The 15,210-nt window shown below is 35.2% G+C and overlaps 1 protein-coding gene across 1 annotated transcript in view; it reads left to right on the forward strand.

The window, feature by feature from the left end:
- Nucleotides 1-15,210, forward strand: part of CFAP47 (cilia and flagella associated protein 47) — a 360,776-nt gene that overhangs the window by 94,668 nt on the left and 250,898 nt on the right. The window contains exons 34-35 of the mRNA XM_075774464.1: nucleotides 9,338-9,435; nucleotides 9,728-9,844. Coding sequence (XP_075630579.1) covers nucleotides 9,338-9,435; nucleotides 9,728-9,844 — 215 coding nt within the window. The remainder of the gene's footprint in view (nucleotides 1-9,337; nucleotides 9,436-9,727; nucleotides 9,845-15,210) is intronic.

Consider the following 15,210-nt stretch of genomic DNA (forward strand, 5'->3'; position numbering starts at 1 on the left):
AGAGAACAGAAATAATCTGTTTCATTCTCATGTGCAAAGACCATACTAACAATACCTGTAGTGTACTGGACAGGTATTTGCCTAGAAAGTTAAAAAAATCTCTGGAAAAGGAGATTCCATGGTCTGCTTTAGGTACTATGAGCCAGTATTTCCCACTCATTTCCATTTGAAAGATTTTCCTATTATCTAACATCACCCAAAAATTCCCCTGCTAGAGTTTAAGTCCATCCTTTCTCTTCTAAAATGTGGTGCGCAGTGGATCTTTGCTTTTCTAGTAACTTTGTACATATTCACAAATTATTATTTGTGCTTCAGCTACTCTCTCTCCTCCCTCTTGGTAAACCACTTCCATTCTCTGTCTTTCTGTGTCCTCAGCTCGTTTGTTTTCTTGGAAACTCTCTTAGTTGATCCATGTCTTTCTTGAAGTTTGGTGCCAATTACTGGCTTTTTTACCATGTGAGACTTTACTAGAACTGAATAGAAGTTATAGAATCAGTCTACCTGCTTAAAGGTACAACTCTCCTATTTATGCATCCTAGCAAAGTATTTGCTTTTTCTGCAACAGTATGAGATTTACTGTTATCTCCAGATTCCTTTCTGCAGAATTTCCATCTATCCAATTGTCCAGCTAGTACTTGTGTAATGAATTATTCTTAATTAAGTGTAGTATACTGTGCACATCATTATTGGATTTAATCCCATTTGTTTCAGATCATTATTCTAATTGTTCAAGAGTTTAAATTATACTCCTTTCTTCACGAGTGCTTGCAACCCATTCTTCTTCCCAGAGTCAATTCTTTAACCTGCTTGATATTATCTCCAAGTTGGACTAAGGTACTTTTACGCTATTTTCCAAGTTGCAAATGAAAATATTGAATAGCATACAATTTAGGACTTTGCAGTTTGATTTGTGGACAGCTGATAGTTAGGTTTACTGCTTTTCAGTGAGTTTTGTGCTCTGCATAACAGTACCTTTTCCTAGACTACTGTTTCCTTGCTTTCTTGTGAGAGAGAATGTGACCAAAATCTTACTGAAGTTAAAATATCTAGTATTTTTCCTTTGTCCACAATATCTTCTATCTGTCAAAGAAATACACAAAATTTGACCTAGAGGAGTTTATGGTGACTGTTGCTTGCTATTCTGCCAACAAATAGGTCATTTGTCATTTTTGTGCAAAATTGCGATAGATATTTCCTTGATTATCTCCATTTCGAAAATAGTTTTCATATCCTGCAAAAAATCTTGAGGCTTCAAATCTAATCATACAAATGTAAAACCATTTATTCTTGTTTTAGTGAAAACTAAGAAAGATTATGGCAAAAAAGCACTGCAAAAACCCTGTAGCCTTGTGTCCTATTAATTCATCAGGGGAAGACCAAATCCAACCCAAAGAGTGACTGTGAAGATAGTTTGCTTTTTTTCTTTCTCTTTGTGGGAGAAGAGAGGGAAAACATCTAAATCTGAAAAAATTCCCACATAAATTTTGATTTTGACAAATCTGATTTTTCTACATTCAGGATGAATTAGGAGTGAGACCAGGTATTAAGTAATTGATGTTTTTCAGGGACTTTTTAAAGGTCATAAAATTTTTAAAAACTCAATGGATCTTGACTTTTAAAATAATAAAAACAATTTTAAAATATAGAAATGAATAATTAGACTGCCGTGGCAAAACTTTGCTTCTTCTATCTAGAAATACTTCATAAAAAAAGAAAGCAGTGTGTCTTCAAGAGTTGGTTTAACCTGCCTGCAAGAAAGATGAAGACACTGTAGTTGTGATTGGTTACTGCATGCATGCCACATGATGTCATTACAAGTTAAAAATAAAATTGCCTATTAAAAATAAATAAATGCAGAAATTAAGTTAGTCCCAAATCACTGAATTGAATCTGAACATTATTTCCTTCAGTATTGAGTGAGATCAACAACTGAAACAAAACCACTCTCATTTTAGATCACTTACAGAGGCCTTTTGCAGTATAGTTTAGATTTCCATAACCATAGTAAATATCTGAGTATACTATATGAATGACTGCACATCCACTCCAAGTTAATCTGCTTGATTATTTTATTTTATGAAGTACTTTCACCTATTGTCATGGGTGAGACAGAGTAAATGACAGCCTGTGATGGATCAGGATACTGGGGTTTGTTGAAGATCCAGCAAGGTCAGAGTTCTCATCCTATTTGGTAATTTCACGCACTCAGTCATTCTACACAGTGCTATGTTCACAAGGTCTCAAGTTCCCTCCCTGGCAGGGAGGTCACTACTGGTCCGAGAAGATCAAGCCAAAGTCATGTCAATTCATGCTGTGCTGCTGCTCATAGTTACCAGTCTCCAGTGTCACTCTCAAGTCCCTGGCATTTGTCTCTATGCATCTCTCTGATCTTCAGGATCTTCTCCCACTTCTAAGATCTTTCCTCCAGTTAGGAACTTCCCCTTCTTTCCAGCCCCCTGTTGTCTCTTCAAGATGGCTATTTCTTTTTGGGAATGCTTCTTTTTGGCCTCTTTCCATAACAAGTCCCGAGTTTTCCCAATCTAAATAGTCTATTTGCAGAAGCTCGACTCATGATCAGCCTAATTGGTGCTTCTGTCTCACACCTTTTCATTAATGAGAGGATTCAGAACATGCCACTTTAGCCTAGGTGTTATCAGAATTTGCAACCAGCCCCTATGGGATGCAGCTGGCAAGTAGCAGGAATCTGTCTCAGAATCCAGTAGTTCAATTTTGGACAATTTCCTCTTCCCCTCCCCCTCCCAGCCACACAGAGTTATCTGCTACCTGTTAACATTCATGTTTTAAGCTATTTTTGGCCTACAACACCCATCAGTTAGGTTTTCATCATGACATTGGCTGAGAATCTTTATCTTAAAGATCCATTGGTAATTTTTTTTTTTTTTTCAAAAAGTACAAATGCAAATGACATTTAATACATTTATATGCTTAGAGGAAAATGAGGTATCCTTAGTAAGACTTCTGATTTCCATTGTTTATTTCTACTAAAACTGAGTAATTATATTTAAAAACTTAATTATTGTAGAGTGGTTAGCTGGCAGATTTTCTGCTAGATTTGATGTAATTTGGAAAAATACATTCTGTTTTCTGACTAATTTATTCACAAGCATTTGAGTTAAGTAGGTTGATCGACAGTAGATGGATTAACTGGAAAACAACAAAAAATACTTACAAAAGTATTTAATTAGTCAAAATGGGAAAATATTCCACTTCATTTTTTTTTTTCTTCATGCTCTGATTTACATAGGCTATAAAGCTATAGTTCAACGAATGTTTTTTTAAACAATAGTGCTACCATGTTTCTTTTCCACAGGCACAGCCATTTATGTGGCTGCATGGTAAACCAGATTGGTGTGATCCAGATTAAAAAGTAAAGAAATGTTTTGCCCTTTCTTTTTAGGCAGCTTTGTTCCCACAACCCCTTTACTGCCACACAGACAATTCTACCAGCATGAAAGAAAAGATTAGTGGAGACAGAAGACAGTACATAAGTACTAGGGACAACTGGTTTTGCTTAAATGTGCTCAAGTAATATTCCCACCAGAAGTCTAAAGATAGCTAACAGTACACTTAAAGTAAGATTTCAAGTTACAATAGGATAAACACTAAAGTTTACTTTTTGATCAAAGCATCTGGTTTAATGAGCAAATCAATCTAGGTGACTAACCAGAAGAACAATTCAATATTGAACCTAATTTAAAATGAAAACAGAAGTAGTTAATCTTAAAAAGTTAAAAATAAAAATGTGGAAATGGTGATTTATTAAAAATACCAATATTGTGTGCTGAGAGTCAGTCTCAGTTCTATTAATAAAAAAAAAAAAGACAGAAAGATTATTGAATAAGTCCCGACTATGATCAATAATATGATGGATTTATATTAGAAAGACTAACTTAGGAAGAAAGTAAGCTTTTAAAAATGTATTTTACTATATTTAAAGTATTTGTTTTTGCAGGGACTACGTTAAATATTTTTGAAATAACTGCAAGCAATTTTCCAAGGAGTTGGGATGAAATTAATGTCTCCTACTCTAGACATTTGTAACACGGAGGTCTGAATTTAGTTAAAATTAATACTGTCCCAATGTAGATGTTGAGGCTCATATTTTCTGTGTTCTGTTCCTGTCATAGGTAACAGGGAGATGTTATATATCCAGTCAGACTTCATCTTTGGTATCTTTCCCTCCAGAATTACCAAGGATTCTTGACCTTTGAGTTTTCTGCTTGGAAAAAAGTTGTTTCAGTCAAGCAATAGAAAAATTCTGACACAGTGAATTTTTTTTTTTCTTTAGAAATTGATAAATGAATGTTTTAATTTTGATTTGAAAACTTACACATAATTAAATTTTCATTCTATTCATCTTTTAAATACTGTTTTTGATATTTTTCGACTGAACATACATTTAATGACTATTTAGAATAAAATATAAATTGATTTAGTTTTCTTTGTCTTCATGTTAATGAAACAACTACAATAAAAGAAACAGCATTTGAATTCTACATTGAATTAAATCTTTCTTCAGAATAGGAGATTTTTTAGATAGTAATTTGAAATAACTTTTTTTTAAAAAATGTGCTAGAAGAAACTTGCTGTTTTCTGTAAAAGAGAGGAGAGGGTTTGTCTCTCTTTTAACGTCAGTTCTTTTATTTAAGCTATTATTTTTTAATAATGAAAATGGAACAAAATAATGCTTTAGGGCCTTCCAGAAGAAAAGAGACTGTTTAAGAACAGTGTAATTATTAATATAATTAATATAAGATAGAACATGTTTTATACTATGATGCTTCTATCTATATATCCATCTATCTTCTCATATGGTGAATAGGTTTTGGGGGGGAAGAGAAGGGGAAGAAGTTGACCAAAGTTACATCTGTTTAGGTCAAAGATCTTACTGTTGTGAAAGTCACTGTGTTGAAAGTAATTTGATGTATCAGCAGAGAATGGTGGGAAGAGACCGAGTAGTGTGATGAGGCAGAGCACTGCAGATAGGGATGTGGGCAGCAGCAGCCATCGGCTTTCAAACCTGCTGATCTTCTCTTTCATTTGAAATAATGTTTGAAGTCACTTTACAGAATGAATAGGAAAAAATAAGGGATTTTGGAACAAGCCTAAACGTCACCACACTGAAGAAGTGGCAAACTAAAATAATTATCAATGTTACAGAGTTAAACTCAGATGAATTTACATGCCTTTGTTGGTCAGCTTGTGCAGCATCTGCTCCTATTGTTTCTTACTAGAGCTATATGAATATGCTGAAGGATCTTCATGTTGATGTGAACTGATAGACATTTAAGTTTTTCAAATGCTGAGGCATCTGTATTCTATAAATGAACCAAAGAATCATGAAAGACAGATTTTGCTTAGAATATGGTACAGGAGTTTGTTGTAGGTTGAATTATTTTTTTTAAAGTATAATTAGATATTAATATTCTAATGACTTTCCCACTGAATTTTTGATACATTCTTTTTTCCACTGCAGCAGAGTGCTTATTGTAGCAGTTAAAGAAATAATTTCTAGCACCCTGCTTGAAAGTATTTTGCAGGGGCAATGTTAAATCTCCAGTGCTTAGTAAATTAGACCAAACAACATCTTTATTCCCACAACAGTGTACATGGGTATGAAATTAAAAAAAAAGAAGTCTGAACTGACTGCTACTAAAAGCAATAGATTTTAAGGTTGTTTTAGGTGTATAATATCTTTCTTGATAGCACGCTGAATCCTTCTGAGGCTCTTTATTTGGTGCTCATGGCACTAAGAAGGATCTTTCCCTACAGAGTATGTTGTTTTTCTGAATGTTTACTTTTTTTTTATGTGTCATGGCATAAGAAGTCCTGTATAGAATTGCTTCTAAATGATTATTTTTGACCTGTACTTCAAATGCAGTTTCAGATCACTAATGGAAGACTTGATTCCTCTGTAAATTTTTTTTTCCTTTGAAAATCAGCAAATGATAATCCTGTACCAAGTACTTCCTCACAAAGTACTTGGTAATGAAAAATATTTTTGGTTTTGATATTTTCTGGAAAGGATACCTTTTTTTTTGGCGGGGGGGGGGGAATAGTTTTTAATTAAATTGTTTTGGGGAGCTTCTCTCCAAACAGTATAAATTTACCAAACCATTAATATATTGTAGTGATCCTAACTGGAAGATCGTTGTACATAAAGGAGCTGGGTGATCCACCTAACAGTTAGCCTGAGGAGGTGCTGGCCTGTGCTGTGCTCTGCATATGCCTTGGCTGCAGGACAAACTTAGCCAGCTAATTCTAACAGAGGAAGGAGTCTGTAGGCAGCTCCCACTTGGTACCAGTGATTAAGCCACCAGCATGTCCTTGTCTTTAATGAAAACTGCAGCACCAAGTTCCCAGGTGAACATCCTTTTATCTGATGGTAGAAATGACTAGCAGAATTGTTTTCTTTTAACAAAATCCTTCCACAAACTGCATCTGTACAGTGTGCTGCATCCCAACTGGAGGTCTGATCCAGTGCTGCACAACTTGGGGTTCCCAGTATCTGAAGGGACGTAAGGTTATTTGTCATAACCTCCTTTTCCCTAGAGAATTAGCTCCAATAACTGGCAGTGGTACTTTATGAAGTCTAAGTGTCTTTCTTAGTGGGATCATAATGAACTAGCACCCCATGGTGCAAAGTATATGCACATAGACATTTTAATTTCAGATATTCATGAACATTCTTTGAAAATTCTGTAAGATTTTCACTCTTCTATGACATATAGAGTCAGAGTTTGATAAAATTCTCTTGAGTGTCAGCTAGCTTATTTTATGAAAGCAAGTACTTAAAAATTAGTCTTTACTGGATTTAATTTTGCTTGAGATTATAATATGATATATTTACTTTGCTTTAATATAGGATTCCATCTGAATGCACTTCCTATTTAATGATTTCCTCATGGTTATTTTATTTCTTCTATTTGGTTCTTGAGTAGTTTATCTCTTAAATTTAGTCTTAAGCAGAATATTTACAGCACCATGGAACAATTTATAAGCTTATAACTAATCTGTTTGGTATAAATGAAGAATTCCACAACCAAATTTGTACCTGTAGCTGATAACGGCTACTTATTTGCAAATTTGATTTAACTGTAATTGTTGGGGGACCAGTTGAAGTTACTTAAGCTGATGTTGATCAATTATGATCTGACATTAGCAGCAGCATCTCTAGCTACTTTTCCCCTGTCACTAATTACAATTTTGCAGTCACACTTGATATCAAACAAAAGTAGGTGGGTAAAGGCAATTGAGGAGGTATAAACTCAAGTAAAATAAGTGCTAGTAAAAGAAAACCAGTTTGAAGATTCACAGTGTTTTCAACATTACATGGAGTGGTTACCACTGTTTCAGTTTAAGACCAGGATTTATTTTTTTTCCAGTTTGAATGTTTTTTGGATTTGTGGCCTGGCTTTTGGACAATAATTTGCTTGGTTACATCAGCCTGGCTGACATCTGAAGGCACTTAGGAGTGAGTAAAGTTACCTTAAGAAATTTAATGATTTTCAGTATACAACAGCCTACTTTCTTTCCTAGTTGGTGTGGTTTTGATAGTTGTTGTTCATAGGCTATATAACATACCCAGAAATACTGTCTCAAGTTTAAAACCCTTACTAACACTGATCGAAGTGTTACATCATCTTATTTGTGAGAGCAAAAGCTTCAGCATTACTGACCACTAAATAAGACCATGGCATTCCAAATGAATAGCGAATCTATCCTTGTCTCTTTCTTGAAATTTCATTTAGTTTATAGTATTCTTTCTGTAAAGGTAGAGACCTTTAAAATATACATGATTTGTGCCCCTGCTTTCATGTGTTTGGTCTTGTAGAATCAAGCTCTTAATAAGAACAGACCTGAAATAAAGGTCTGAAATGTGGAACCTGGTGTCAAGTACTGGTGTCTCCAAATTCACCTTTTGCTAATGAAGAAAGTGGACTGTTTTGAACATTGTTATATTACTATCATAACAGCTCAGTGTTACAAACTTTTAAAATCTTTTAATGGTAGCATTTTTGAAAGAAAAGAACATTTCTTTATATTATAATGTTAAGATGTCTATGTGTTTATAATATGTAGGAGATTTTTGATCATATCAGATTCTGTAGCATATCAGTGGGTTTTTTTCAACTTGGGAAACTTCAGAATTGGTGAATAATACTCTCTGGATGTATAGGGAAATAAAAGCTATATAATTTGTCCTATATGAGAAAGCATGATCCCAGTCTATCTGAAAACTTTGCCAGTGGCTGAAGTTCAAAGTGTTCCCTAAATTTGGGAGCTTGGACCTGAGACAGTAATGAAAACAAAGAAAATTAAGCAATAGCTATTTTTGCAATAGAAGGTGGAAGAAACTGCAAATAACACAACAGAGATGGCATGATTTGAATATTTGTGATGAGATTGCTCTCCTTAAAAAAAGGATCAGCTTCTATGTGTACATCCTTCACAAAGTGCGTATTATCTGGAGAACAAAGTACCGGTAACTTGGTATAGACAGTTATTTAAAACATTTAGTTATTAGTATGTCAGTAACATTTTTTAGAGAATATCTCAGGTTGAGAGTATTCAAATGACTGTATTCTTCCTATGGTTTATTATGATGCTTAAAAACAAAATTCTGTTGTTTAAATGCTGTGTTATATATTTAAGATATGGAATGCTTCAAATAAGAAATAGTAATAAATAAAGTATATTTACTTTCTTAATAATCAGTATTATTTTAAATAAAAACATTACAAATAAATATAAAAAAATAATCTAACCTTGTGAGGCATAGGCCTTTACAACACAATTGTAGTAGTGATCTATGCTGCAGGAATTGAGCTGTTAGCTTTCATCTATATTGCATTTGTGCCAAATTATTTAATATGACCTTAAAGAAAATTAATAACCTTTTCTTTCTTATGTGCTTAAACATTGCAGTTTTAAAGGATTCATGCATATTTTGTGAGTTTCAGTAGCCCTGTGAATGTAATGCCTATAAAAATAAAAATGATTTACATGCTTAGGTTCCTAATCTATGAGGTTAAGTTGAGTTTATATGCTTTCCCTTCCATTGTGATGAATACTTCCACATGATGTATCAGAGTGTATGAATAACAGTTACAATATTCTAGGTGAAATTTTTCATGTTTTCAGCAATGGCTCTGGAAGAGAATTATGCCTGGGAAATTCTACATGTGAACGGATCTTTCCTTTTTCTGTTCTTTCCTCTACTCAGTCATTTCAAAGAGTATCACATCTATCTAGAATAAAATTAGGCATCTCAGGGGAGAAAAGTCTAATCCGTCTTCCTCTGTTTTTAAATCAGGTGAAGTACCACCAATGAGATGGATAGTAAATTTTGACCAAGATCTTCTAGATGGTCTGGTATTGGCAGCACAGCTGGCAGCTTATTGTCCATATTTGGTAAGGACTTCTTAATATTGTCAAATTTTATACAGTTTATTAATGTAAGTGGGTTTATTGGGCCTTATTTTAATTTGAAACTGTTGGCTTATGTATTTTTAAAAAGAAAAAACCCCTATCATTTAGCAAGTCTAGAGTAATTATTTCAGTATTAATTTTTATTTTCTCTGGGTATATTCTTAATAGGGAATTTCAATTCAAAATTTAGATCTTGTGTATCTTGCTGAAAGATACAAACATAGTAATTTTGCTTAGTGGAAGATCAAGAGTTTGATTTCTCTGTCTTCTCTAGATTGCTACTCACTTTGTAAGGATGTATACCAACCCAAGAACTCCTGAACAGTTTCTGCATAACTGTTTGATACTTGTGAATGCTATGCATGCTGTCAGTCTGGCTATAGACATAAAGGTAAATGATTTTATACTAGCAGTTCTTATACACTTTCAATTTTTTTCTTAATTCTTTTTTTTTTTTACTTTTATGATAGTAATATTGTACATCAAATTAAGGTGAGATTTTACTGAAGCAGTTTTGTTTCATGATGTGCTGCTGTATGATGGAAACCAAAATACTGCTTCATATGCATACACTTAATTACAAGTAACACCCTTAATTCCTTGCTTTGTAGAATCACATATATACAACTAGCCGAAAATTAGATTAATTCTGTTTAGATTCTAGCATCATAAATCACACAATGAAAACCTGAGTGGAATTTGTTATTCCAAGGCAATTTAAAAAAAAATATTTAAGAACAAACATTATGCACTTAAACATAAAAAGGAGTGGTAAAAAAAATTATATACATGTCTAGTGACACTTATTTGCATCTATCTAACCATGAAGGCCCATGAGGGTTCTGTCCTAGATTTGATGCACACAGAAGTCAGTAGCTTTGGACTGCTGGTGAGTCTAACACTGTAAGCCATCAGCTTCTGACATCCTTTTTTGGGAGGAGTATGATGATGATGTTGATGTTAGTTTCTTCTTCAATCTAGGATCCACTTGGGATCATTTTTATATGTTTAGTAACATGCTTTACATCTCTGTCTTTTTTCATTGGCCTACAGCTCCAAATTTTCTATATATGGTGCCCTTTACATATCTTAGATATTATTTCTTTGTTTTTTGCGTTGCCCCTAAAACCAGTTTTCTCCTGCTCACAGTCTGTATTTCTTTAACTGACCATCTGTGAGTTATTTATAGCTGTGGGTTCTGGTAGCACCGTACAAAGATAAAAGTAAAACAAATTAGTCACAGAGGCCTGATCAAATAAAAAAGTTGCTGTCACAGCTAAATCAAGTAAAGCAAAGCTCTACAAGCTGATCAGCAAGCCTTCAGACAGAGGAGGCTTGGCAAACCCCAGTACTGAGGCTCCGTAAATTCACTACAAAGCTTATGGCCTGTTAATAGCAATGGCAAGGCTGTATTACAAGGTTACACGCTCACAGGGATTCAAGCTCTTATCTTCCATATGCTGTGGTGTGTGTTAGTTACTGAGCTATTACCTATTTAAAATAGCAGATTCCTTCTTGTTTTCCATTTTTCCTTTGCTCCCTGAGCCATTAAAAATCCTGTCCTTACCAAAACTAGTGAAAACTGTTTAAGGTCACGCCTTTCTCTTAAGAATTTGCAGAGTGATGCCAATTTCATCATGAGCAAAGTGAATGTCAGGGACTGTGATGGGCTGGGGTGGGTGTGGAGCATATTGGGCTGGCTAGAAGACCAGAAGAGGATACAGTAGAATAGACATAGTGTTTGTTGGTGCATAAGGAAACTTTCCAAAGGAATTCCTTTCCATTTGATTGTGTTATGATTGCAGGGAAAAATTAACCCCGCTTTTTCCAGTTGTATCAGCTACCATCTTGTTCCCACATCCTCATACATAAATGGCTTTGCTATAACAGGCTAAACTAAGAAAATCTGTTTCATACACTTGTATCTGACAGGAAGTGTAAAAAGATAGTCTAAGTATAATCCTCAAAATGAAAGCATATTTTGCCTCAGCTTTTAATAAGAAAGGCAGTTCAGCACACGAAGGGAGAAGCTGGTTGCTGGGTATGCAAAAAGAGTTAACCGCATTAAAGGTGGAGGCATAACTCCAGGACATTCTCCTTAATGCACTTAGTGTGTTTTAAGACTACAATGTCTACAAAACTACAATATTATTGGTTCAGCATATTTTTGAGGTATTGGTGATTTTATAGATTGGAAAGTCCATCTCTGTACAGACTAGGAATTTAAACAAAGCTATACATATCTGTCAACACCAGAAAAAGGAACAGGTCTTGGATCTTTGAGGTCTGTATTTTAATTCTAGCTAAGGCATGTTCTATAAACAAAATACTGTGGAAAGTATAAAAAAAAAAAAAAAGAGAAAGCAAAGGGTACTTTTTACCGAGATTGTTGGAATTCATATATGCTTTATCTAAGACTACTGTAGAAATTTCTTAAACTTCTTGTTCTTCAGAAATAAAAGCAGCAAAATACATTAATCCTGTTGCTAAACTGTCCTAATTTGGGATTTTTCTGATAGTCTTGTGTCTTAAATTTAGCAGGCTAAAAATGTTCTAACAGTATTGGCAAAGTTCTTGACTATCAGGCAATCACTGCTTCTGAACTTCAGGACAACTTCACATTAATTAAAGCAAGGATGGTGGTGACAGCACAAGCTGAGACACATACTAGGTCTGGAATAGATGGCACTTTCAATCATTTTAAAAAATCTAAGATTCTGTAATAATAAAGAAGTTTAACTGTCTGGATAACTTCAGCTGCAAGTTTAAATACCTCTAACAGAGTTCAAGACTTTTAAATCCTCTTAAGGATTAAGATATAGACTTAAGATGGAGTACCTTGGGCAAGAAATTCTTTGTTTCCACTTTCTAATCATGACTGACAGTTCAACCCTGGAGTATTAATGGTGTCTTTCTATGTATTTTTTCTTTGTTTTTGATATTTTTAAGTTCTAAAATGCTTTGATTTGAAGAGGATCCAATTAAAATCCCAAAATAAAATATTGCAAGATAGGATGGTGGATAATAGTGATATGGAGGGAATGTACGTGACAAGGATAGATTAGGAGAGAAGATGCAATGATTAGGGATAGCCAGTAGAGGAACTCAGTTTGCTACTGACTGATTTAAAACTGGGGCCAAGAATTCTAACATTTATATTTGAGACCAAGTAAAAGGGAGTATATTTTCAAACAAGCTATGGAGGCTGTTGCGAGTAAAGTCAGAGTGTTAAGAAGCTGAAAGTGAATGTGACCTGTTGAAATGAAGGAGGAATTCAGCATTGTCGTGGAGTAGAAAGCAGTGAAACTGGGCAATAACATGGCCATATGAGCGAGAAATGGGGGTAGATGGTAACCCCAAGACTTGAGTCTGAAATGAAGGAGAAAAAGAAGATGCTGGAGCCAATGGAGAAGAGGAAAGAAATGCAGCAACATAGAATTTTTTTGAATTTTCAGTATATGTAAGAATTTTTCTTGAGGGTAGTCTACAGATTATTGTATGCACTAGAAAGGTAACTTCCTGGCTATCACTTAATGCTTCAGTCATACTTTTATTGTAATAATCTCTTAAAGATGGTTAACACTTTTTTGTCTTCACTTTCCTGTACTTTAGTAAGGAGCTATTATCTTGGTAAATGTGGCAACTCCTTGACAAAAGTAACTTTAAGGAAAAGGATTTCTTTCTTAGTTATTTGACTAAAATTTGTATGGTACTGCAAATACACAGGTAGAACTCTCTATCTGTTTGTCCACCAATCTATAATGTAAATGTAGATACCTTGGTTTGCCTGAGATAGGAATCTAATATTGATGTGTGGTCTTGAATCAGAAAACAGAAGAGAGAAAAAATGAGAAATCACTTTTGTTTGTTAGAGTAGCAATTGTCTTCTCATATGTATCTTTCCTAGGCTATTCTGGAAACATACTTGAAGACAGTTGTAAAAGAAGGACTGAATCTTCCTAAGCATACTTATAAAAGTGGATGCAACAACTATTTGCTTTGATGTGTAAGCTTGATAGATCAGAGCATTAGATAAAGAACATTTGGCTGGAATTCAGCTTTATTGATAATATTGTGCTTGATACTGTCCCACACAACATCCTTGTCTCTAAACTGGAGAGACATGGATTTGATGGGTGCACCACTCAGTGGATAAGGAGTTGGCTGGATGGTTGGACTCAGAGTTGCAGTCAATGGCTTAGTGCCCAGCTGGACACCAGTGATCAGTGATGTCACTCAGGGAGCCGTATTTGGACCATTATTATTTTATGTCTTTGTCAGGGACATGGACAGCGGGATTGAGTACACCCTCAGCAAGTTGCAGATAACACAAGCTGAGTCATGTGGTTGATACTCTAGAGGGAAGGGATGCCATCCAGAGGGACCTTGAAAAGCTAGAGAGGTGGGCCCACGCAAACCTCATCAAGTTCAACAAAGCCAAGTGTAAGGTCCTGCACCTGGGTTGGGGCAATTCCAAACATGGATACAGGTTGGGTGACAAGTAGATTGAGACAAGGCAATACGCACTCACAGCGTAGAAAGCCAATCGCATCCTGGGCTGCATCAAAAGCAGAGTGACCAGCAGGTCGAAGGAGGTGATTCTCCTGTTCTACTCTGCTCTCGTGAGACCCCACCTGGAGTACTGCGTCCAGCTCTGGGATCCCCAATACAAGAAAGACATGGAGCTACTCAGGTGAGACCAGAGGAGGGCCACGAAGATGAGCAGAGGGCTGGAGCACCTCTGCTGTGAGGACAGGCTGAGAGAGTTGGGGTTGTTCAGCCTGGAGAAGAGAAGGCTCCAGGGAGACCTTACAGCAGTCTTCCAGTACCTAAAGGGTATCTACAAGAAAGCTGGGGAAGGATTTGTTACAAGGGCATGTAGTGATAGGACAAGGGGGAATGGCTTTAAGATGAAAGAGGGTAGATTTAGATTAGATATTGGGAAGAAATTCTTCCCTGTGAGGGTGGTGAGGTACTGGAACAGGTTGCCCTGAGAAGTTGTGGATGTCCCCTCCCTGGAAGTGTTCAAGGCCAGGCTGGATGGGGCTTTGGGCAACGTGGTCTAGTGGAGGGTGTCCCTGCCCATGGCAGAGGAGTTGGAACTAGATGATCTTTGAGGTCCCTTCCAACCCAAACCATTCTATGGTTCTATGATTCTATTCTATGATTCTATTGTATGATTTTTTGATCCACTGGCATGATGAGATCTATGGAAACATGCAATTTCAACAGACAAGTGATCTCTTCAAGCACATCTAGTTTTAAGTTCACCTAGATTATACCCTTAGGCGTCCCATAAATATTTTGTGGAAACAAAAGAAAAGGAAATACATGTTTCAAAATCGGTAGTGTTTTTTATTTCCATCAGAGCAATAATAGTCTCACCTGGGATATTTCTGAAGAGAAACTGGACATGTTTGGGATTGATTTAATCTTTTAAATAGGATATTCATATGTATAAACAATACAAACATACAAAAATATAAACTTTTAAGCTTTATTTAGCCAAAATGACTACTTGGATCCTTTTTCCAGACTTACTGACAGTTCTAGTCTCACATTGACTTCCAGCTTATTGAAAACTTGGCTGCTGCACTTGTATAAGCAAAGCCTACATAAACTTAGGAATCTCCTTTTGTTCAAAACAAACAACATTGTTTCCTATATGTTTATCTTTTAAGTTCAATGTTTAAGCCTTACAAATCTGGAAATAACTAATAATATTTCTGTTTCTGAAATTTAATATAGTATTTTTAT

Source organism: Balearica regulorum, chromosome 1 (assembly GCF_011004875.1).
Source record: "Balearica regulorum gibbericeps isolate bBalReg1 chromosome 1, bBalReg1.pri, whole genome shotgun sequence".
NCBI lineage: Eukaryota > Metazoa > Chordata > Aves > Gruiformes > Gruidae > Balearica > Balearica regulorum.